The sequence below is a fragment of the Battus philenor genome, unplaced genomic scaffold (assembly GCF_028537555.1).
Source record: "Battus philenor isolate CCGP_79_NKW_IND1 unplaced genomic scaffold, ilBatPhil1.0.hap1 SCAF_25, whole genome shotgun sequence".
NCBI lineage: Eukaryota > Metazoa > Arthropoda > Insecta > Lepidoptera > Papilionidae > Battus > Battus philenor.
The window spans coordinates 2119785-2145893 of NW_027181688.1; the positions used below are offsets into that span (position 1 = coordinate 2119785).

The following is a 26109-nucleotide window of genomic DNA, read 5'->3' on the forward strand; positions in this document are numbered from 1 at the left end:
TTTTTAAAAGAAAAAAAATGTTTTTCATGATGTCGAATTAAGTTGCATTTTTTTTAAATTTTATGACCATGGATACTTCAAAACGCTCAAAATATATATTACCTAGAACAAATTAATATTATTACAAATTTAAAATCAATTTTTTATTATATTCATAACTTTATATGATGTAAGTTAAGGTAAAAACGCACAAAATGGTAAAATTATCTAATAAAATTATACCCAATTCATAAGAAATTTAGAGGTTAGGGTAAATGAGAGTCACTGTGGTTTTTGCAATTACACGGCGGATTGAAAGAGAGACATAATAAAACCCGAAGAAACAGGAAGGAAAATTATAAAACGTATGTAACGGTTTTTGTATGAAAATTTGCAATAAAACTGTGATGTGCATATTGAAATCTTAAAAATTTAAAACAATTCGTAAGCAAAACGTTAAACAGCATTTTTTCTAAAATTTATTAGTGAAGCGCTAAAATGTTGTATTGATTTTACACGTAGACAGGTAATATTTTAAAAACATTAGCCATTACTATTTGTAAAAAATTGTATTTTCCATGTTCAGTACAATTCCCCAGTTTTACTTTTTTGACATCCATTCTATATAACATCCTGATCTCCACATCTAATAGAGTTTTGAGAATATCTTAGAAATGTACTTTCATGTGTTCTATTGGAATCCAGCTAAATTTCATAAACAGTTTATGAGAAAAAAATCTGGGAGCCTTTGGCAGATAGTAAGCGGAGATTTTCCGTAAACTTCATAAAGCCTTGTCACTGTAGTTGCGAGCACAAAAATCATCTGTTGCTCGCGGTAACATTCAGTCAGCCATAACACTGGAACGCGTCAACGCGTCTCGGCCATCTTTGTTTTGTTTTTTTCTTGCACGCTTCTTAACCAGTATATTTTCACAAGTACGTATATATTATATTTAAATGTTCGACGTGTGCGGATATCATATTACTGTGCGGTTTGTCTGTGAAAATAAAATTTGAGTAAGTCGGTTAATAAGAAAAATATATGACCTCTTTGCTGAACTTTAACCTTCGTTTTTAAAGTTAAAAAAATAACGATTTGCTCCTTCAGTTTTGGTTCAAACATATAAATCTTCATATATTTAGTTAATATCAGGCTCTAATGTGTGTTATTGAGTAATGTCTTAACTAATTGCGAAATGTTTTACTGTTTATTTTTAAATATTAATTGATAATATTTCTCATATAGAATACTGTAAAGAATAATAATTTTAATGTAAACATTTCGCTACAAATGTAAAATTAATATTTTAATTTCGACAAATTATTTCGATTTTAACTTTTTTAAAAAGTATTTATTTTATTAATTCTAGAATAACTTTCGCGCCTTTAATGACATTGACAGATTTCACTTTCGTTTATTAAGTGATACAACGCCATAAGATACTGATACTAATATATACATTTTCTGAACCTATTTAAAGAGATTAATATTTATTAGCTAAAACTTATTTTCTGTTAGGTTTTAGTGCAAAATTTTTACGACTTTCTTATTCGATTTAACAATATTTAGACACGTGTAAATACTAAAAAAATACTTCTTTTTAACTATAATATGTAAGTTAGCCATATTTTAATATATTTACAAACAATGATTGGTTAAAAAACGTTTGTAAAAATTAGTATTACATATATTTTAATTTTTAAAGGCCTCGAATATTTATTTACCTATAAGTTGCGGTAAATTGTCATTCCTATCAATTCATTTGAAGAATTTCCTAATCGGTTTGTTCATTTGTGTAAATTTATATACATATTCTCATTTAGACATCACGCACGTACAATTATTTGATCTAAATAAAAATATTTATGTCATTTATTATCAACCAGCAATTCTAAATAATCCGAATATATATACTAAGGAGTTTTTATATCACAACTGTATGATAGTTTAGATGGTATCTGTGAGAAATAAAGTATGACTAGGGTTTTAAGTTTGTTGCGTCATGTGATTTACGTTTTTTTTTTAACACCGAAATCTCATTTATCAGTTAATGTTTTTATATTCTGTTTATATTTAGCCATTGAGTTTTTATTGATTTAAATTCTTATTTATTAATGATCCAATTTTAAAAATGGAATTACTCAGTTACAATTAAAAATGATCATATCGAATTTTATTAAAACCTTCAAAGTCATATAGTATTAGATAGTAACAAAGCCGGATCACGTACACTTGGGGCGCTATGTTTAAATTCTCTTTAAGGTAGCGGAACTCGAAGGCTACCAGAGGAGTATCAGGTCGAGCTGTAACATATTTGACCACATCAGAAGGTCAAATTCTTAGATATCTTTGGCTAATGCTCCTTGGAGTTACTACGTCCAAGAGACCATAGCTTTCCTCTCTATTCATCCCTATAAAATGTATTGCGCAAAACTACATCTGCGTTCAACCATATAGTATTTAGTGTACTGGCAATAAATTTCTTTTTGCGGCAGATTTAAAAGCGGTGCTACCAAAAGAAAAGTTATCTATGGTTTTAAGCCTACCATAGATACCGACAGCTGCAAAAGTAACACGCAACGTATAGACCGAAATATTAGTAAAACAGATTAAAGAAGCAATGTACTATTATATTTAGTAAAAAGTTGTCATTGTCATAAATTCAGCTACAAAATGTCCACTAGACATAGGTCTCCTCAGAAATTTCTTCTAAAGATTATCTGTTCACCTTCCAAGGTTCTATTGTTTTATGATGTCAATGCTGTTACCCCTAAGGCTTTTACAGCTTCATCGGTACTGAGTTCACGGAGCGGAAGGGTCCGTGAACTAGATACCAAGGTCCCACCGCTATATAGGTATGTTCTGCGTGTTGTGGTCATCACTGCCATTTCATCTTGACAATCTGTAATACAAGTTATTCATATATTTATTTATATACTAGCTGTATCCGCGAATTCATTCGCGTGGAATTTAAATAGAAATATTTAGGTTTTTTTGTCTGACATTTTTTAAATGAAAATTACCTAAATTACTCCGTATAAATCATCTACCTGCCACTATAAATCTCGTTAAAATCGGTTCAGCCATTTCAGAGGTTGACAGGAACAACTGTACCGTATATATATATTCATATGCATGTAGTAAATAGCGATTATTTTAATAATACAAACAGATACTCCAATTTTATTTATTTGTATAGATTATCCACTTTGGTTTATTTATTGTTGTCACATGTGAACGTTATCGGAACAATTCTAGAAGATTCCAGCCTGATATGAGCTGAAATAAAATTGAGCTTATTTGGCATACAAACTTTAGTTACAAGAATTCTAAATACACCCTCATCTGATAACATACCTGAACAAATTCAGACGGGTTCTACTTAGTGAATCCTTTTATCAGTCTAATTAGGTCATCATCATCTCCATCACCGTTTCACCCGATGGACATCTACTGTTTTAATGCCACTCGCTATTGGGGGCCTCTCTATTACCTATCAAATTTATGTTTACAATCTTATTTATAATGTATTCACATAAGTTTCTTTTATGTTTATTTTAGCTTTATTTTTTCCACATTTATTCCTATTAATTACGTGACATTTACTGTTAGGTATATGCCTCCCCGATAGGTTTTCAAATAAGGCTGTATGCATCTTTAATACACTACACTGTAATAAGAAAATGCTTGCGAATTTTTTTTTTAATAAATTTTATTACATGATATTTCAGAGACAGTAGACAGAAGTATTAGATTAAAGATACAGGGTACAGTCGCGCACAAAAGAAAATATGTTAATTAAAATAAATAATTTAAATACGATTTTAGGAAGCGACTGTACCTGAGTAGTTCTAAGGACAGGCATTCACTTTTGTCGTTGCAAGGACGTTTACTTCACCTTCTAGTTTAGAGGTACACGGTTTAATAACTAGTGGGTTTGACTTAACTGTTATTATGCGTATAACATAACTGTACTTTGTTATTTAAACTAACCATATATTTATTTTGAGAAGTACTGTTAGAGAGACAATTGCTATACGTATACATGCTTATATATAATTTACATATGCAGAATGATTAGTTATAGATGTCTTGAAATAAATGGATGATATACAGCTCTATTTGCTGTCAATTAATGTACGATACAGGGTGTTCGAAAAGTCAATGATGATAGAAATAATAAATAATGTATTGATAATGTAGATAAAAAAGGTTTTCATAATTCGAATTACATATTTAAATTAATTATTGTTTACTATATACCAGGGGTGGTCAAACTGCGGCACGCGAGCCACATGCGTATTTTTGAACGATTATTTTTGGTTCCGATTGATTGTCGAATTATTTCAATATTTAAATTTATATAACCTATGTCAGCTACTGAAAAAAATCTAATTATTGATGTTGATGTTAATTATTATTATTATTATTATTATTCCGTCATAAAATTAACGAAACCCAAACACCGAATATAATTAACTAACCGGCGTCTTAAGTATTATTAGGAGTGCTGTCATATACGTGTGCATATATCTAACTTCAATACGCATATTTAGTACTTTTGTTTAAATAATTTCAATATATATGTTTTTTGTAAAAAAAAAAACTTTCATTTGCTTGTTTTAAATGCGTATTCAAGTTTCTTAAAATGCTTACGAACTAAAGTAAATTAAATTTACACTATACAACTATGCATTTTTGACTTTGAATTTATTGAGAAATCAATTGTTTTTATAATTAAAAATGCAATGAAAAATAAGGCATATTAAACAAAGTAAAAAATGTTATAATTTCATTTCACAGATTGTAAAATTATTTGCAAAATGTTGAAGCACATGCCAGGATTGTAGCAGTTTATAAACGCTACAAGTTTTTTTTAAACAGTTGCCATTATTTGTAAAACAATTGCTATTTTTTGTTCGATTCCGTGCGTAAACTGTAAAACTGCGCAAAATCTTGACACATGTATGTTTTTTTTTATTAACCGCTATATAGCAGATGCTATTTTTAAATAGTTTTATTTATTACGCTACAAATTTCATAATTGTTCTTTTTTTTAAATATTGTCCCATTGTAATGAATAATGTTCTGTTCTTCTGTGACAATGTCTGTTGATTTTAAAAACTTTTTTACATATTATAATTTTGTTTATTGTCGATAAATAATATTTTTAATTTTCGGTCAATATATACTAGATATAAATTGTTAAAGATATTACGATAATAGATGAAAGTTTAATTATTCTCCCTATCTGCAATGCATTCATGATAATAATTCTATAATCATTATATATGTACGTCTATCTAAATAAAGCAAAAGTTAAAAAGGTAATGAAATATTTTTATACACATTTATCTATACAAATAAATAAAATTGGAATGTCTATTTGTTATATTAAAACAACCGCTTTTAACTACATGCATATATATATATATATATATATATATATATATATATATATAAATATATATATAATCGAAATTAGAGAGTATATTTGTTATATTAAAATAATTGCTTTTAGCTACATCCATATGTATATATGTAGGGTACATGTACCAAAATAACATTTTATTTTAAATTCTTGTCTGTCTATGTGATAAATTTAACGTAAAGTCGCGGGCACAGCTAGTAAATAATGGAACAAAAATAACGATTTTCAGAATAACTTTCTATTGCAATATAACTAGGTAGAGCATCGTGATTATGATTATATCTGCCGTAATACAGAAGTATATAATCCTTCCAGTGTTTCGATATTAAAAAGCACCTGTTTAAATTGGTAGGATAATACGTCATAACTTTAGTCATTATGACAAGTAAATTTAGTCTGACAGAAATGTCAGTCAAAGACCCTTTTTACTCGGTTATTATAAATGAAAAAAAAAATTCTTCTGTTCACCATTGGTGATAAAATTAAAATATGATAAAAAAATTGTCTAGATTTCGAGTTAATTTCTGTTAGTAAAATTACTAGATTTGTAATAGCATCAGTTGGTAGCGGCTTGCACCTGGACAGATGAACTTCAGTTCGTCCAGGTGAACATCATTAAGACTTTCTTCTCAGTCGTGGTCATGTCCTGGTCTGTTCTGCCCCCCCTCCCCCACTTCTCTTACTATACGTCACCATGTATGTCATCATATTGTGCGAAATGAGTACATTTGTTTACTGACTTTTCAGTGACAGTTTTGATGATGTCTTTACATCTTATTAGAGAGCTTCCCCGAGATCCCTAGCTTCCCTTTTGCCTTTCATCATACAACCCCTTGAGCCCTCATTACAGGTGATAAGTCCAAAGAACTTGATCATATTTGAACAGTCGTCACTGTGATGATGTAACTTCTACATATATGAGATGATCACTTCATTTATATATCACGTCTGTAGCACAAACAATGCGACAATCTCACCGATGGCTTCCGAATTCAAATCTGTGTTCTAATGTTTCTAAAAAGTTTTCTGGATATTGTGGCCAGTAACATGGAGCATTGTCAGATGAATGCTACATATAATATAAAAGATATGCGGCGTAGATTTCTCAAGATCAAAAATCAGTTAAAAACGTACAATACGTAATTAGGATGTAAGTCAAGTACGATTTATCAGTGGTAATTGTTGTCGATTTGCGCAATTCCCTTTTACTTTAGGATACCGCTTTATAACCAAAATCTAAGCTCTGGTTTTATATTATTTGAATATTTGCTATTAACTTCCTGAGTAATCGATAAAAAAAATATATTTTGACATCGCAAATGCAATCTGTGATGAAAATTATATCTTTATTTCATTGGAAACATACAAAATGTTATTCAAATGATGACAATGTTAAAAGACAATTGAAACATGGCGGAATTGACAGTTATCTGTGAATTTAGAACATATATTTAAATTTGACTCTACAAAATTATTACTTATAATTCAAAAAAAATTACCATGAAATGTATTACATTGATTAGATTTCATAAAAAGCGCATTTACAATTCGTTTTATAAATTTCGTATTATAAATACCATATTAATTATTAATTTTTAATCTGTGCTTTGATTACTAAAAAAAAATTAAGATTAGTTTTAAATCATACGGAACTCGATAGAGCCGCGAATAAATGACGAACGCTTACAAAACGGGATACGTTCGGAATTTAAATAATATTCAAATTTCGAACTGGATTCGAATGTGTTTCGTTATTGTAACAATTTCGGTCCACTTTCGTTGACGGTAAATTAGCTTTCTATTTATTATTAAATAGATTTTTCTAAAAGGATTTTTGCATTTATAATTATTATGGTTTTGTATTAATAATTCTTATCGAAATTATATATCCAATAAAGTGCTATGTATTTGATAGGAACCAATGCCTCTATGGTTGTATAAAAACTACGCATATTTTTAATACTTTCAGATATGTTTATAATAATATTATTTCTATGAATCTTCCTAGACCTATCTCTGAAAATTAGATAAATATCTATAAATTGCATATTAATAGTACACATAGAAACTGTTTCTTGACTTAATTAAACACAAATACCCGATAAATACGTAAGATATTTTAATGTATATATTGTAAATATATATAAGTAATTGTTTGTATATGTATATTTATAACATTTCATCCGTTTTACTGCTAAGAAATTCCTCTAAGAAAACCGATGCATATTTTATCTTATATTGTCAAATACAACACTCTCATTTAGAGAAATATAAATAAATTTTAATAATTATTTTAATAGGAATTTGCTTTGATGTTTCAAGAAGTGTTATGGTTTTAAATAAATTAAAATATTTTATGGATTTTAAAAATTTTCTAGGATTGTATTTCAAATTAAAGCATTGGTTTAATTGTATCGATAGTCAGTGAGTGAATGTGTGAACTAAATATTTAGTGTTGCTATCCAACATGCTGCTGCCTCACAAAGATTTAAAAAATGGCAAAGATATTTATAATTAATTATATGTATAGGTAAAGGAAGTAAATTGGTCTTGCAACGACCTTACGAAGATAAGCATTCTTTGATTTTTATGGCGCCTATTATTAAGGACTTTCGTACTCTCCTATCTGATTTTTGGACAGGATATTTACGCTTTTTTTTAAATAATTCTTTTCACATGCTTTTTTATTCTATACTCTTCTACATTTTAAGACTACAATTAGAAAGAAAAGTGAATGGAAAGCGAATGAATTATTTAGTGTCGCTTATCGAGAATGATGAGATGCGACCAGATTTTCTTAGGCTATGTAGAAAAATTGTGATAAATGTAACAAGAAGAAATAACAGTCAATAATCTAAGAAAAACTTAAATAAAGAAAACGAACGTAAGCAAAATAATAAGTATTAAATAAATTATTTAAAAAAAATCTAAAAAAATTGTAAAAAACTGAGAAACGAGGTGATGGATAAAAGTCATCGGAAAAAAAGCAAGACAGATGAAGTGTAGAAAGTAAGGAACGAATTAAAGATCTTAAAATGTATGGATGGAGAGCGCAAAACTAAAAATATAAGTAAAAACATTAAAAAGAAATAAAAGTCCATAACCCAAAAATAAGTTAGGGGTATGATAGGCCTTTAAGCGAGCGCCATTACAAAAAAATATATTTAGTGTTGCTAGTCAACAAGTGTAATAATAGGGAAGGCAGATATCTAGGAGTAATAGACAAATTGGAAGCGCAAAAGCGCTGCGTCGCAGTTTTGAAGATGGTATAAGGCACCGCTTTTGCGTCGTGTGGCAGTCAAATATTTAAACTACACAATATACAATGTACACGAATGTTACCTACTCATCCTTCAGTTTCAGTACTGCTGTAAGGTATAATTTCAAGTGATACTAGCTCCCAGTGTACTTTTTAAACGGTTTTATTTAGTTTGACCCGTACGGAATTTATTTATTTATTTGGATCAAAATTAGAAATTGAAATTTAAGCACCTTCCCGTTGCCATATTGATATGAAATTTGGTACACACATTTAATTTAGATGACAATACAATATAATAAAATCAATATCATTATAAATCTAAGATGGCCGCCGATACAAAATGGCGGATTACATATTTTTTCTTAACCCCCTCAATATGGGTATCAAATGAAAGGGCTACACTAGTAAAACACGATGATTATGTCAAAATTTAAAATTCGAGATGGACGCCGTTCCAATATGGCGGACTAGGTATATATTTTTCCACAACCACCACCATATGGGTATCAAAAAACCGTTAAACTTTTTTAAAGTTTTTTAAATGTATTTTATTTTAGTAATTATAACACTATGTTTTTTCGATACGCGTGCAATAGTGTTAAATACATAATTTTAAATCCGTATAAATACGCGTTCGTTATTTAAATTATGAAAATTCTAGAAGTTATCATAGCGTTCACCAAACATAAAGCTTGTAACTAAGAAAAAAAATAGTATTAATATATAAATTGAGTTGTTTTGAAATCAATATGAAACCCTGACCCTTAGTACGCGGAAGCAAAACTAGATGTCGCTGTACAAGGTGAACTTATAAAAATGTCCGGTTCGTTGTTGGGAATTTCCAGAGACAATACTAACCGTAATTACGGATATCTATTTATTTATTTACTTAATAGGAGATAGACAGTAACAAAAGGCAGTAAGAAAGTACAAACTTAGAAGCTTAGAAATATAAAATTAATTACAGTTGTTACCTTATAACTATCTCACTGAGAACCCATAATGATTTATAGTCAAACAATGAAAAAACAAATAAAAATAAAAACATTATTAGACAGGGATCAAAGACTACGGTTTATACATCTATATTATGTTTGTTTATATATTTATATTATGGTTTAAATTGCCTTGTATGTACTCAGTAATTTGGAACGTAATTGTTTTTTAAAAGATACGAGAGAGCACGAGAATATATCAATATCACTAACATATGATTTGTGGAGGTCACACATTCTGTATAAGGGTGCACGTTTACCGATATTTGTCCTAGCCGTTGATTAAAAAAATCTAAATATGAATATATCATATTCTTATTGTTCGCATTAAGATTTCAATTGCGTCATTAATACTTTCCTTCGAAGTGACGTTACTGAACCGGGCATGTGCGCCGCGAAATGTGTACATTGTATGGCGGTAGGCTGATCTTCGAATTTTCTCATTTGTGTTACATATACAAAGATTTTACTGGTATATTAATTAAAAATCAAAGTTAGGATAATTCTTAGTAATTTATTTGGCTGTGATAAATCTTTAAAACATGGGTCTACATCAGCCCATATTACACACATAACAGAGATGGTCCCGGCACATTGTTCTTAATCTCAAGGCATTTAACTTTCTGTAGCGTTGGGCAGCGACTTGAAATAAAATAATGTACCAACTAATATATAATTAAGTAAAACTTACAAATTTTATTGTTAATATGTATAAATTTTAACTGTATTTACCCATAAGAGAAAATTGTATAAGAAAAATTGTAAAAATTATCAAACGCTGTCGTGCCTCGCAGCTGGGAGAAGAAAGTTCCATATCAAATAGCGGCAATCCTCTCCCAACTGTCTGCGCTTAGTAAAAGCTAAAAAAAATGTTGAAAAAAAAAAACACCAGCGATACAAATTAGAATTAATAAAAAAAAAATCAGAGGTGGTCAAACTGCGGCCCGCGAGCCCCATGCGGCTCTTTGAAATATTATTTTTGACGAATTATTTCAATATATATATCTATATTGCCTATATCAGCTCCTAGGACAACAAATTACTGGTGTAAATAATAATAATTATTATTCCACCATTAACAAAATCCAAACACATATCATAACTAACCGGCGTCTTAAGTATTATTAGGAGTGCTGTCATATACGTGTGCATATATATAACTTCAATACACATATTTTGTACTTTTAAATAATTTCAATAAATATGATTTTTAAATAAAACATTCTATTGCGTGTTTAAACTGCGTAATGGAATTTCGAAAAATGTCTGGCACTATGAAATAGCTTAACCACCCCTGATATATACATATGAAAAATTGGCGACATTAATATGTTCACGTAACTTCCTATCAAGCCTTTTTTCTATTTTACGTGTATTTATTATAGACTTAGTGACCTGATCGCCTTAAGCATTGCCGGAACTAAATAAGATACAGTGAGCAATATACTCTAACAACTCTGATGAATGAGGTAGTTTTGCTATAAATAAAAATTGTAGTTTCCTGACGTCCTTCGGCATGATCATATATCTCTGTATCTCCATTGGATATAAAAATCATAATATAAGGTCTATTGGGTTTGTATCTTGTATTCAGTCGATGAACGCAAAGATCAACCAATGGGCGGCCTATCCATTCCCGACTTTATTTGCTTTTATCACCCGCAACATATATATATGTTTACACGGATGTATATGTTAAAGTCTGTCTTGAACAAACAATCTAAAAAAAGGATAATCTCGAAGTGTTTTAAATTAGAATTTATAAGAGATATTGTTCGATGACTTAGTGTAAGTTTATTTCTATCACCGTTTGAGCGGTAGAACGTTCACAGCTGGACATAAGTGTCCCATATAGAACTTAAATAAGATTGGTTGGAAGCGGCCTTCATTGGGCATCTTCCAAGGATTTTAACAAGGTCTTCAAGGTGTATCTTGTGCTACTACAACTTGTCAATCCACTGGGCTGTGGTGGTTACTTCTGTTTGTGGATCTTCTTTTTAGACGATGGACGCCTACTGCACTGCCCAGTTCTGTGCTCTTTAAAATTATAAGAATTCAAACGCCGATCTGTATAATCTGTATTAGGGTATATACCCCCTTAGATATATATAGGGAAACCTATGCTGAAGATATCAAAACAAATTAAATACATAGTTTTTTTACTACTAGGGGGACCGAATCTAATGTCGCGTTGTTCAGATAAATTCACACGACTACATTTTTAACATGTTTTTATTACTAATCAACGTTATATTCACCTTCGTCATCAACCTTTTGTTGTATGTACAAAAATCGATCGGTTTTTCTGTAAAATATGTCAACAGAAACGACATTACTTTCCCGTTCCACTAATATTAGCGTGTGGCAAAAATTTAAAATTCGATTCGTAATATAAAGATGATATCCATTTAAGTTTATATAACATAATTATTCTTGTAAAATATATCAAGACAAAGTAAAGCAGCAATGGAAAATTACTACAACAATTAACATTATATAATCGCATATAAAAACTGATAACACATAGGAAATAGAGCTTCGCTAATGCCAAACGGTTTTTATCTTAAAATTGTTCTTAAAACATTGTAACTATCGATAACCTTTGTCGGGTCAATTGGTTCAATGAATTACCTATCACTTACTTCAATTAGTATTTAACAGACAACCGCACACGTCGAACGTGTATACAATAAAAATAAATATAGTTAAATAAATAAAAATATTTCAGTAAAATTAATGAAAATTTAAAATGGCAACCGTCAACGGTAAAGAATGCACGGATCAGCCAGCTGTTCCACCATCATCCTTGATACGCCGCGTTAGTTCACGTTCCGTACGGAACTCTATATCAGAGGATAAAGAGAATGGAGTAGATATAAACACGAAGGCTTCGTTCGTGAATAAATATAAGAAAACACCGGAAGCGCTAAAAGGTTTTCATTTAAACGACGTGGAAAACGAGTTGGAGGTACCCGGGACACCGATGACGCCGCGGACTTCAACTACACCTGGTTCGTTCTATTTTTAAAATTAAATTAATAGTTAAGTGTATATACATACCTACTACACTATATACTACAACACTATATCGTTGTATGTTTACGATGGTCTTTATATAAAGACTCAAAATCAAAGAGGAATATAGATATAAACTCGAAGGTACTGCTAGATCAAATCATAAATGAGATCCTCAGAAAAAATAAGGTTGCATAGGAAAAGGTTGTCTGAAGTGACAGTAAATGAGACATGCGGTCGTGGTCAGAAAGGTTGTTGATTAGTGACCACGACTACATAGTTAAATTTGCGATATATCACCTTTTTACTAATGGTTACAATCAGCTACAAGTAGTATAACAGAAGGTAGTTTGAATCAAATAAATTTAATTAACATAAATAAAAAATTTTACTGTCTACTGTCGGCTTTGACAGACGTTAAAAGTAAATGATTTGTCTGAGAAAAAAAATTAAATAAAACGTATTTCAAAATTATCAGATTATTTATTAATTTAATTAAATAATAATTATAATTAAAAATTAGTTTCTTACTTCATATACTGTATTCCTTTTTTTTAATTAAAATAAAATTCGCCATTTTCATTATTATCAGTTTTTTTAAAAACCTTTTTATTTATTTTTTAACATTGTTTTAAATATTTGCAATCTATGAGTTCCATACACCTTGTATTTTTTTCATAATTTTCTGTGGCGTAGATAGGCAAATATATCTTTTATTCTTTAAATAAAGATAATGTTGAGAATAGAACCCGCGATTGCATGTTTCAATGTCATGTCTCCTCACCCCTGAGCTTCCACTGCTATTAATTTACATCATATTAAAATACAACTGTTCAAACAATAGCAGTTATATTATTGAATTACTCCTCACCTCCTTGGCCTGCTTAAAGATATCTTGTCTCCAACTTAGCATGACGGAACGCAACGATTGTATCCATTAAAATTACTTTTAACTTGACCAAAATACCGCAATATGAATAGATGAAAACTCAACGTGCTATAGAGAGTAATAAAGGAATAAGCTAGAATCTTCGTCACGAGATCAAATTAAAAAACGAACAGATACTTAGAAGAACGAAAGCAGCGCAAGACGGTGGTGACATTTGTGGGAGGTGATGATAAAATACCACATCGACAAAAGTAAACTGATATAGTAACATCAATGTGCCCATAGTGAGAAATAACTTATTTTATGGGCACCTGTGGTTTCAAAAACCACTTTCAAGGACCCTACGGCTTTATATATATATATATATATATATATATATATATATACGGCTATATATATATATATCTATATATATATATATATATATATATATATATATATATAGCCGGTAGGTATAAATATATATAAGAAGCAATGAATAGTGTAAATAAAAAAAAATACTTTCATAAAACATTATTATACATAACTTACCAACACAAAAGATTGGGTTTCTTGTTGATTTTCTTCGACACTTTTGCAACTTTAAACTTCATTTACATTAATCACTGTAAACACTTATGATGCAATAAACGAGTTCATGTAACTAATTAAACTAAAATTTATCCAAGTTAGTCATTCGTTGAATTATAGAGAGACAAGGGTAGAATGCTAAAAGGAAGTAAATGACGAATGAAGTTTTTTCCCATTAAACCGCCTACAGTATCCGGCGATAAATGTTGCAATACTTCATAATATTAAATATAGATATAGATATATATCGCTAGATCGAAAACATAAATCACTCTTTTCTTGTCATTGATACATTTTGATCATTGAAAGACTACCAGCGCCATCTATTAGCGCGGTTTGAAGTTACAGTTTCATATAAATACAGTTATAACATTCCTTCAATTCATCATTGAATAATGTCGATGTGTGATATCAATTAGGTAATGATTCAATGCAATAAAAATATAATTAAAGATTTATTTATTTGTTTTTACAACAACATTGTTGCTATATATGTTATGTCAATGAACTTTTTATTTCATTATTATTGCATTTCACTTTAAGTATATAGAGAAGATAAGAAACGAGTTGAATATTTTTAAACAATATTTATCCATTGCTGTTTTTAAATATAGATGTGTCTGACCATTTACTGTTAATAATGCAATATTGATATCGGAGTTATCAGTAATTTTTAAAAATAATTGATGATTTAAAAGTGGGTGTAAATGTTTTCTTAAATAATAAAAATCGGTTAAAAAACTTTTAAGTTATACGGTTTTTAAATGGTTTTATTTGATACCAATATTGTGGTGGTTGTGGAAAAACATGTACCTAGTCCGCCATATTGGAACGGCGTCCATCTTGAATTTTAAATTTTGACATAATCATCGTGTTTTACTAGTCTAGCCCTTTCATTTGATACCCATATTGAGGGGGATAAGGAAAAATATGTAATCCGCCATTTTGCATCGGCAGCCATCTTAGATTTATAATGTTATAGATTTTATTATATTATATTGTCATCTAAATTAAATGCGTGTACCAAATTTCAGATCAATCTGACAGGTGCTTAAATTTCAAATTATAATTTTGACCCAAATAAATAAACAAATAAATTCCGTACGGGTCGAACTAAATAAAACGGTTTAATAATAATAAAAAAATAATTGAACTTGAATACTGTCTTACATAAGATAAATTTAAATTCCTATTCATGATACTATTCGGTAGGTTACATTCGTTTAACCCTTAATTAGGCGCATGGGGTCAGAGCCACTTGAAGTTCAAAAAATATTGGCTTACAGTCTTCAGAGCGTACTAACGCTCTTTCTAGCTTCCTCATTCCCCCCGGGGTACGCAAATTAGTCGCATCTAGAACATTAACTCTTGCACACACATCGCTGTCCTTTAGAGAGCTGACCCCATGCGCCCAGTTACGTTCCATTTTTTGGCGAAGGTAAGTTTTTACTTTTGTGATTTTTTTTGTGTTCATATTAGTATATTGTTTACTATTTATCTTTGTATGTGTGTATTTTGATACGGTATGATTTCTTTATGTATTTTTGAGTTTTTTTTCTATGCTTTTTCTTTTTTTGAATTGAAATGCCTAACGACAAACAAGTATTGCAATGACTGGATGAAGTGCTTGTTGAAGAGCAAGATATCGCTGGTTCAGATTCGCAAGACGAAACTTTAAACGATGCTGTCATTGATAGTGCTCATAATTCAGAAAGCGAAATTGAGGAGTCTGAACATATCCAAGACATCCCTGTATCAACGGAAAATAATTATTTTTTATCTCGACATACTCAGAGAAATGACCCGAAAGTGGTGTAAAGAACCACCATCGAACGCAGTAAGGACCCGAGCACAAAATATTATTTTACATTTACCTGGAGTATAAACATATCTGGCATCAACGCATTTGTCATACAAAAAGCGAATACTGGGAAGACTATGACATATACACGGATTTTCTTGAAGAAAATAGCTGCGACACTTGTGGAAGATCACCAAAAACGTCGTATACAACTACGTGCTGTACCAGCGACAACAAAAAAACGGCTCCGTGAAGTTTATAATGTGAACAAGGCGGTTTATCAATCGACAGCTAAGCGTGGACGCTGTTCATCATGTCCTAGAAAGGACGACAAAAAAAGTGCCAACAAAATGTTTCAAGTGACGTAAATTTATTTGTCAGCAACACTCAAGGATTTATTGCATCGGATGCAGAACAGAAGATTCCGCTGATGAGGCTGAATAAACTTTATTTTTTAAGTTGATCTCGGCTATGCCAAAAAAATTAGTTTAAAGAGAGGTTTACTGTTTGTGTTTTTTTTTTATATTTTTAATGTCATAGTAAGTATTTGTTTCTTAAAGTTAAGTATATTAAAGAACTTTATTAATTACAATAGAAATCCATTAAATTTTATTCCTTTTTGATACTCTTTTCCCAATGTTTTTTTGGGGTCATTTAAGACCCCATGCGCCTAATTGTGTGATTTTCTTAATGCGCCTAATTAAGGGTTAAAACAGTCAATAACGGCTATCCAACTGTTTATAGGCTATATTAGGTAGCTAATTATTTTGAAGCTATTATGGGGACGGGAAAGTAATGTCGTTTCCGTCGACATATCATACAGTAAAATCTGATTGATTTTTACTGCTCCGGCATTGATTTTGTATACTAGACGACAAAATGTTAATGACGAAGGTGAATATATTTTTGATTAGAAATAAAAACTTGTTAAAAATGTAATCGTGTGAATTTAACTTAAGAAAGCGACATTACTTTCCGGTCGCCCTAATAGTAAAAAAACTATATATATATATATATATATAATATATATATATATATATATATATATATATATATATATATATATATATATATATATATATATATATATATATCTTGTCGTTTCGACACCCTCTGCAAGGCATAGGTTTTCTCTAAAGATATCTATGGGGGTATATACAATAATTAAAGCTTTATAAATATTAAAAGACAAAAATGTTCACGAGAAATCTACGGGGTGATTGTCTATATATAAGTTTCAAAAAGGTATATAGAAAATTAATGTATGATACACGCTATTGATTCGTTGTCGTTACAGCCCATAGATGCCCTCTGCATCTATGGGGGTTTATTTCATAATCGCCAAGCCTGGGAGGAGAGTTGGCGATTGCAGTGTGGTATTATGGTATGCAGAGGATGCTGCTGTCCATCCTCTGGAAACTTCTTTGTGAGCAGTGGCCGGCAATATAATATAAATAATTCACAGTGTGAATTATGTAAGATTTGTTCCCCGGGAATTGAACCAGCGACCTACGGTTGCAAGTCTCAGTTTTAACTTTATTTTAGGATTTAAAAGAAGAGATAAAAATTAACTGTCTCGCGTTTTCGGAGATTATGTTCTTATATATAAATTAAAATATAAAAATATATTTCTTTATATCTATAGTTAATATTAAAAAATAATGCAAATGACGCATATATAAAAACATCATTTATGTACTTTTAGACATTAAAAATTCATTTTAGACTTGACTTATGTGTTTAAAATAAATAAAATATTTTCGAACCAAATTTCAAAAAGGTTTGTCACCGCTGCTCAGTATTTTAGAGTATGATCGGTGGGGTCATTTCAAAACAAATTTATTTACGTCGACAAGGTGTCGACGACGTGATTGCCACGCCAGGGGTCAACCTACGCGATTTCTGTAACTAAATTGAGGATGTACTCTCATCTCGTATATTCTTACGAAAACCTTTGCGCAATAGAATCCTCTTTGATCTACATACTTCTATGTAACTTCGACAGTTTTATAATAATTAAACCAATTGTATTTACTAGAAAAATTAAACATGTACGGAGTGGTTGATTATATTTATTAGGGGTCTATATTTCACAGACTAGCGTCCGTGCCTTTGTTTTTACAATAACGTTTTTAATTTTCAAAAAAAAAAAATTTTTTTTGCTCTCGTTTTTGCACGTTACAATGTTAAACCATTTACTAAAACTAAGTTGAAGTCAACTACTTATGATTATTTTTATATAAATCATTGGTGTCTTATTTGTTTTTAAAGTGTATAGTGGTTGATTTGAGATAAAAAAAAAACTTTAAAAAGATGACCAGTTCATTTGCTAACAATTAGTGTATGGTACAATCTATCAAAATAACCAATTGTTTCAGAAATAATAAATAATTCTGATTATTATATATACACTATATTTTAAAATGAATTATTGTTTACTATATATCCTTGTATACCTATGCTATAGGCCAGTCGCATTCGAACAAAAAATATATAACGCTAGCTATATATTAGTCCTTTTCTTACTTAGGATGGACTTCCGCAAAATAACGCCTGAATCCATTAGATACACAGAGGTGTTAAATACATGGTAGAACTTTACAAAGAAACTTAAAATTATATATATCATTAAGACAGTTATTTATATAGGTTTGAAGATATAATCAACATATGTTGTGGAAGATATCTTTCAGACCTTTTTAGACTTGTAGAGATATTCTATATGGGATACTTATCCTAATGGCGATAAAGAAAGAGTTATTCTGAACCCCCACTGGCAAGACCCTGGTCTATACTGACGCCTTTTTTAAAAAACTACGGGAAGGCCTTAGTTTGAACGACGATATCCTTGTACCTTCATGTCTTGGGGTTCCAACTCCTGATCATCATGGAGATGAGCAGGAATAGCCCTCATCCCAGGGTAGTGCGTACCTAGGTGGACTTCAAATTAAATCTCCTGATCATCTTATGGAGGTTGGAAGAGAACCTAGTATGCTGATATCGACCGCTATCGACAGAAATGTGTCATAAGTATCATAGCAAAAATTCTTAAAATAAATTCATCTTTCTTGTCCGCAGGCCACGAGAACTGTACGTTCCACCATGACCTGGAGTTGGATCACAGACCGCCCACCAGAGAGGCTCTCTTACCAGATATGGCCAACTCCTACAGACTTCTTCTCACAGGTAAAAATATTAATATTTTTAAAATTAATTAAATTATAAACTGTTCCATACGGAACACTTTTACTGAATGTTTGTTTTCGCTATGTACATTATATCATACTAGCTGATCCCGCAAACGTTGTTTTGCAAAAAAAAAAATTTTTTTAACTAACAAATGTAAGATAAGGGTTGATCGTAGAGGGGTGAAAATTTAGGTTTGTATGTATTTTTGTATGCTGTATCATAATAAAATAAAAACCAAAAAAATTGTCTAAAAAATTAAAAATAAAATTTAAGGGTGGACCACCCTTATCACTTAGGGGCATGGAAAATAGATAGTAGCCGATTCTCAGACATACTGAATACGCATGTAAAATTTGGTAAAGATCGGTCAAGCCGTTTCAGAGGAGTTCAAGTTCGAACACCGTGACACGAGAATTTTATATATTAGATATACCTGCGGGAATATACATATCATGAAATGTTCCCACAGGTACGCATCCATTGAAAGACTACACTATCTTAGGAAGGACAGGGTTTTTTGCAATTCAATATTTATTTTTTTACTATTCACATATTCTTTTTTAATTTTCTTTTTCCGTCAGAAAATCAGCCATACATTCCTTTATTTCTCTTCACCATATCACACCTTCGTCTGGCTTAGTTCTATTACATTTAAGGCAGTACTCGAAGTCTGTATCTCAAGAAGACGATTATCTCTCTTAGCTTAAAGCATAGATACACAGACAGCGGCCCGCCGGTCGAATACTGGTGGCCCGCCGACAGCAAAAATAATACTCGTACATTCGAAAAATATTAAATTCTATTCGAGAATAAAACCAAAAAAAATTAATTACCTATACTTCTGGCGGCCGGCCCGCCATCAGTTTATGATTTGCCCGAGTGTCCCCTAGTCTTAATAAGTCTGTGCAACTATAGCTTAAAAGTGTTACGTAGGTTTAAGTATAGCAGCTGCATTTTCAAAGCATAGCCTTTTACACGATTTTCATAAAGATATTTCCGACTCGATCAGGTATAAATCACGCTAATACACCACTAGCCGAAGTAATACACACTGCCGAAGACCAGCATAGATGGTGTGATATAGTTCGTCACAAATTATAAAAAAGGGCCACGACCCTAAGTAATAGACGGAAAGAGTCTGACACTGCCTAGGCCTTCCATTCCCAGGCGTCCTATGTAGGATTTCCCCTCTCCGTCTAGAAATTGTAAATAGATATAAAAGCTCTGAATATGCTAGAGGAAATTTTGTAAAATTAATTTAATTAAAAAAAGTAATAGACGGAAGAAGGAGAAAGGATTTAATAAATATTTCAGGGTATATTTATACAGAATATTTTCGTTTTCAGGTTTGGGAGAGGACCCCGAGAGACAGGGTTTGCTGAAGACACCCGAAAGGGCCGCGAAGGCTATGCTGTTTTTCACCAAAGGCTATGATCAGAGTTTGGAAGGTAAAACAATTGTAACTGCGTTCATTTTACATATTTTCAAAATACTAGTGAGCGATTAAAATTTCATGGTACGGGTTAAAAAAAATCTTGCAGCTCCCAGGGAAAATCATTGTAATTTTCTTGTAAATATATATATATATATATATAAATATATATAGGTGAAAGAAGATATAAAACGCATGTTAGTTCAATGCTCTGTTATAAAGAGGGTTGGCTTTTGGTAAATCAAATGTGAAACTTTGTCCTTTTAACGATAAAAGTATGTTTGGCACACTACAAAATCTGAGATAGGCATATTAGTAGCGTATTAGATGTAGATAGCAGATCTATCTATATATCTAAGAGCCTGGAAGGATATGAAATTAGTTTGTATTTATTCTGCCCAAAAAAACCTAAACCTATGTCTTCGAGTTTGTAGAGCACTGTATCTTTGAGAATTATCAGGCTATTAGGAGATCTAAAGTCATGTAGTAACCTGTAGTATTCTGGTGGCAAGGTGACGAAAGTGAGGTGATGAATGAAAGGATTAGTTAAAAATAATAAAAGAATTTGTGAAGAATAAAATATGAATGAATGAATGACACCAAGAAGGAAAGTAGATAAGAACGCAAGTAACATGACGATAAAAATATATATTTTGTTAAATTAGTCCATGTGTATCCTAGACAGGGTATGAGAGGATCCTAAAGACGAGGCCATAAAAAACTCCTATAGTTAACACGAACGCGTTATTCTAAATTTAAAATGCCACGGATCGAACAGACGACTTTGCTATTTTTTATTAGTAAGTAAGTAATGTATTTACATTTATTTAATTTCCCAGAGGTACTGAACAACGCAATCTTCGACGAGGACACCGATGAAATGGTTGTTGTGAAAGACATCGAAATGTTTTCCATGTGCGAGCATCACTTGGTTCCGTTCTACGGCAAGGTTTCTATCGGCTACCTTCCTCAAGGCAAGATCCTTGGGCTCAGCAAGCTGGCGAGGTAATGCACAAATCTTAATTGTTCATATTGCGTTATTTTTTTACTGTATTGTCTATTGAAGACAATGTAATAGAAAAAACAAATCGTATATCATTACAAAAGCTAGCAGTAGATGTTTCAAAACGACTTTTCCAACTGACTAGCTTTCAATTTTATTTAATAATATTACCTTAATTAAAATCTGTAAAATTTTTACCTATTTCTGAAATTAAAAAAAAACCTGTATATAAAAATTAGTTCCTTGTACCATTGATAGTATTATGCGATCAATACCAAAAGAATGTGAAACTAAAAATGAAATAAATTATAACAGATAGTAATAAATGAAAGAAACAATCCAGAAGATTAATCTAAAGACTCTTCTGTATCCATGAAATGAAAAAGTTAAGTTGAATTAAAATAAAATAACAATATTGATGATAATGTATTAATAGAACAATTAGAACTATGGCATTATCGCAGCTGTATTTATTTTTATCATCAGAGATGTAAATTAACGGATATATAAGAATGTATGTATGTTATTGGATATAGTAATTTTAAACACTCTTCCGGAAAATATAACTTATTAGATTAATTGGTTTTCATGATCATTAAAGAAAATCCACTGACTTCCTATTTAGATTTTCAGTACGACCAATTGAAAACGACAGCGATAGTGACCAGTGCTATTGTCTGGCTATATCGACAATTACTAAGTCTAGCATTGCTAAATTACTAGTCATGATAGAACAGCGCTTAAATTTGCTAATTACCTACACATATTTCGTTCTATTTACTTCTATTTCATTAGTACATCCTTCTACATCTGCGTTGGATGGCTAAATGACTAGTAAATTTTAAGATACTTCAGAAAGAACTCAGGTTATCAAAACACCAACTAAAGTTTGGGAATCTAATATTTTTGGGGACAAAAATATATCTATAGAATAAACAAGTCGACTGTCTTCCCAGATATAATTTCAGAAGAGCAGAAGTTGATAAATTCGAAAGAATCGAGGAAGGCCAATATACAGGTGATGAAAGTAATGTGACTGTAATTTCATGTTGTTTTCAGAATTGTGGAAATCTTCTCTCGCAGACTCCAAGTTCAAGAGCGGCTTACTAAGCAAATCGCAATTGCTGTGACGCAAGCGGTCAGGCCCGCTGGTGTGGCAGTCGTCATTGAAGGAGTGTAAGTTTTATTTATTCATTTTCTTACTTACTTTAGATAATTAACATTGATCACTTTTCTGTTGTCAAATAGAAAATTTCCAATTTAACTTAGATAGAAATTAGAATCAATTTAAGTTCCTGTACAAAAGATATCCTTCAATTTAGAGCTCCAAGCTCCTCCACACTACTTATTTTTAAGAAAATGGTTAAGAACTATTTATTTAATGGAATCAGGCGTTACCTTGCGGAAGTCCATCCTAAGTAAGAAACGGACCAATATTTAGCCACTTCCGCACATGCAGTGGTAGTTGTGCAACAAAGTGCACCGCCCGCCAGCCCGCTGACAAATGCGCATGCGGCAAACAATCTGAACTACACAACTGCGATCGTCAAATCACTCAACACGTGTTTCACCCCTCCACGGGGCATCTTCAGGAGTTTTGCTGCACCGATTAGTGCCAAACACAGAGTCAACAACAACACCGCATGTGCGGAAGTGGCTTAATATTGGTCCATTTCCCACTTAAGAACTATTTGCTAACTTTAATTCATTTCTTTTTCTTAAAATAGTATAAATATATCGTAAAAGAAAAAAAGATACACGAAGCAAGAATACAATATAGTTGGTATCTGTTATATAGATATAGCGATTATTTTGTTTATGTTTTCGACGGACGAGGTTAAGAAAAATGATGAAATATTGTATCTTTTTATAGGCACATGTGCATGGTTATGCGTGGTGTTCAGAAGATTAACAGTAAGACGGTGACATCCACCATGCTTGGGGTGTTCCGCGATGATCCAAAAACCAGGGAGGAGTTCCTAAACCTCGTGCATTCCAAGTGAGACCATCGGATCTGTTGGCGTTATTGTCCATATTATGTTCCATCGTAGAAATGTTATAGATTTGGCATTCTAATTTTAAATTCATTTATCAATTTTTGTGTTTATACTCTTTGGAACGATCTTCTGTTCTTTGCACTATCCGACAGCATTCTTTGCCTAATAAGTGTAATTAAAGTAACAATAGTTCTTGTACAAACAATCACTGTATTTGCAATTGTCTTCGAAGTGCGTTAGTAGAGCAATATTTTCAAGAAATATATATAAATAATTCAATTTTGGTGAAACGAAAAAAACGTACATCGAATTTGCAATCTTAAAACAAAAGATCTAACGTCGGTTTTTGAATCATTCAGTTACAGTTTATTTAAATTTACTGTAATAGAGAATCAAATACATTCAAAGCATTGTATCCATTTATTAATAAATTATACACTTTTATTAGATTAAATACAAAACACTCATTATATAGGAAATATACTTTTTTTTATGTTGAAACGCAATACTGGAACACTAACGCCCTCTTTGTAACGACAAATTAAAAAATCCAAGTCTATAACATATCAACGTTTATTTGAGTTTAAATGAAAAAAATGCTTCCACATTTCGCAACAGGCAAATTGTAAATTACGATATAATTAGTTCACATTGTACAAATTGTTTTATACCTAATTATATTTCACGCACATTGTTATGTTGCATGTGTAGCATTCATGCAATTAATTAATATTGTTTATATATTGATAATTACGTTCCTTTGTGTGTGTTAACTGCCTTTATAGTATATTTATAGCTTCGCTTTGTATGAGTTATTATATCGTTGTGTGCCTGATTTTAATTGGACAATAAATGATATTAGATTTTATTTGTCCGATGGAGGTATTCGATGTGAATTGCCCATGTCGTCGAATGCCTCCATCGCGTTTAATGTTTTAGTACAAAAATTTTAAATAGTTTAAATGATATTTTTATTATCTGTTATGGTTAAAGTAAAAATCTCGGGCAATCGATGGCTGATGTTCGACATTTTTGCGTAAGTGCTGTTCGGTATCGATTATTTTTTAATTTTGAAAAATCGATCGAACGGCGTTGTTTATCGTTGCCTTATATGTGAATTTTTATATGTTTTAATGTTATACCATACTGTATAATTGAAACATTTTATTTTATAAATAAAGATTTATATTTTAAGTTAAAATTATGGTTTTTTTATTTATTTATATACACAAATACTTCACTTTGCGTCGTGGTTACGTTCCAAAAAAAAAAACACGACGCAAATTGAAACGCCTCAAAGTGAATTAAGATTTTATATAGTATTCCATGTAAAGATCGAAGATAGGTTCCAGGGTTACGAAAATACTACTTTTTAAAAAGAAAATTAAACAAAGTAAACATTTAAAAAACAAAAATAAAAATCTGCCAATAAATAAATTGGAAAAATATTTACCTTTTTTTTACCAGAAACAACACGTTAAAATTTATATAAATTTATTATTCTTTTTAAAAAAAGCACGACGCACTACATTACAACACACTTCGTAATTGGAACTGAACTCCAAAATTAGCAAAACAAAGTGAAAATAAAATTGTATTCAAATTGCGTTGTTTTAGTCAGAAAGGGCATCCTCGAGTTTTGATGGCATGGCGCAATTAGAAACAAAAGTGTTGCCATCTTTGAGGAAAAAAAAAGAAAATTTCAAAAAAAAAAAATTAAAGACTCGAACCCAAAACAACGCAACCTCGAAAATCTAACGACGCACAGTGAAAATTAGTACTAATTAAGTAGCGACGCAACTTCGAAAAAAAACGCAAAACGAAACGACGCAAAACGAGGTTTTGGTGTACATCATTATACACATATTAGGATTTATCAAAAAAATACACGAATGTCTTCATCACTAATCTTTCAAAGATATAAAGAGACATATTCACCAACATATACGGCGATAGACGCCTAAAGGTTGCATAGGCCCATAGATTGCAAACATAACCTTTCTTACGCTGCCCATACCCAGCGACCTCCTGCGTGCTTGACTATATCGTAGGTCCACCAAGTGACAGATCTATCCAAGCACCGCCCACTGCTACTTTAAACGTGCAAACCTTCTAGCTATATCAAGGAACTTATTTCTACGAATCTACTCATTTCTGACGTGAAGAATAATTACGAAAAATATTACTTAGTAAAATTTGATATTAAAGTAAAATTCTTAATAAAATACATTTACGTAATCACAATTTTCACTACACGCTGGTATATACTATCTATTCATTTTTGTCACTTTACTCTCATCAAGACAGGTGCAAAATATCATCCATTGTTGAAGGTAAGCTTTCCCAATAGATTTCTAATAGAACTGGCTGGAAGCTACCAGCTACTTCATCTAGCACTTTCCGACATCCTTAACAAGGTTTATCTATTTTTTGTCTATGGTTTGTCTCTTTTTATCTCCAGAACCTTAAGGCACTAGCGGTCAGGCATAAAAACAATGAGTGTTAATCTGCCGTCATAAGAAGAAAGGCCGTAACTAATACCATA

General features: G+C 31.1%; 1 protein-coding gene across 4 annotated transcripts; it reads left to right on the forward strand.

Moving 5' to 3' along the window:
• The first annotated feature begins 839 nt into the window (after positions 1 to 839).
• On the forward strand, positions 840 to 24743 carry Pu (GTP cyclohydrolase punch). 4 transcript variants are annotated; one of them, XM_068768283.1, is made up of 7 exons: positions 846 to 915; positions 12397 to 12679; positions 19022 to 19129; positions 20479 to 20580; positions 21404 to 21569; positions 22627 to 22743; positions 23441 to 24743. In XM_068768283.1, the coding sequence occupies exons 2-7, from the start codon at positions 12418 to 12420 to the stop codon at positions 23568 to 23570; spliced, it is 885 nt and encodes a 294-aa protein (XP_068624384.1). In that variant the 5' UTR covers positions 846 to 915; positions 12397 to 12417; the 3' UTR covers positions 23571 to 24743. The 4 variants fall into 4 exon arrangements, with proteins under 4 accessions (XP_068624389.1, XP_068624384.1, XP_068624388.1 ...); XM_068768288.1 differs by lacking the exon at positions 12397 to 12679 and having other exon boundaries at positions 840 to 915; XM_068768287.1 differs by lacking the exon at positions 23441 to 24743 and having other exon boundaries at positions 22627 to 22747.
• Positions 24744 to 26109: the final 1366 nt, after the last annotated feature.

Bases quoted from the DNA above. Each gene is read 5' to 3' on its own strand.
- Pu (XM_068768283.1), top strand. From the start codon at position 12,418: ATGGCAACCGTCAACGGTAAAGAATGCACGGATCAGCCAGCTGTTCCA. The intron at 12,680-19,021 runs GTTCGTTCTATT...TCTTGTCCGCAG, and splicing joins GCGGACTTCAACTACACCTG to GCCACGAGAACTGTACGTTC. The intron at 20,581-21,403 runs GTAAAACAATTG...TTAATTTCCCAG, and splicing joins CTATGATCAGAGTTTGGAAG to AGGTACTGAACAACGCAATC.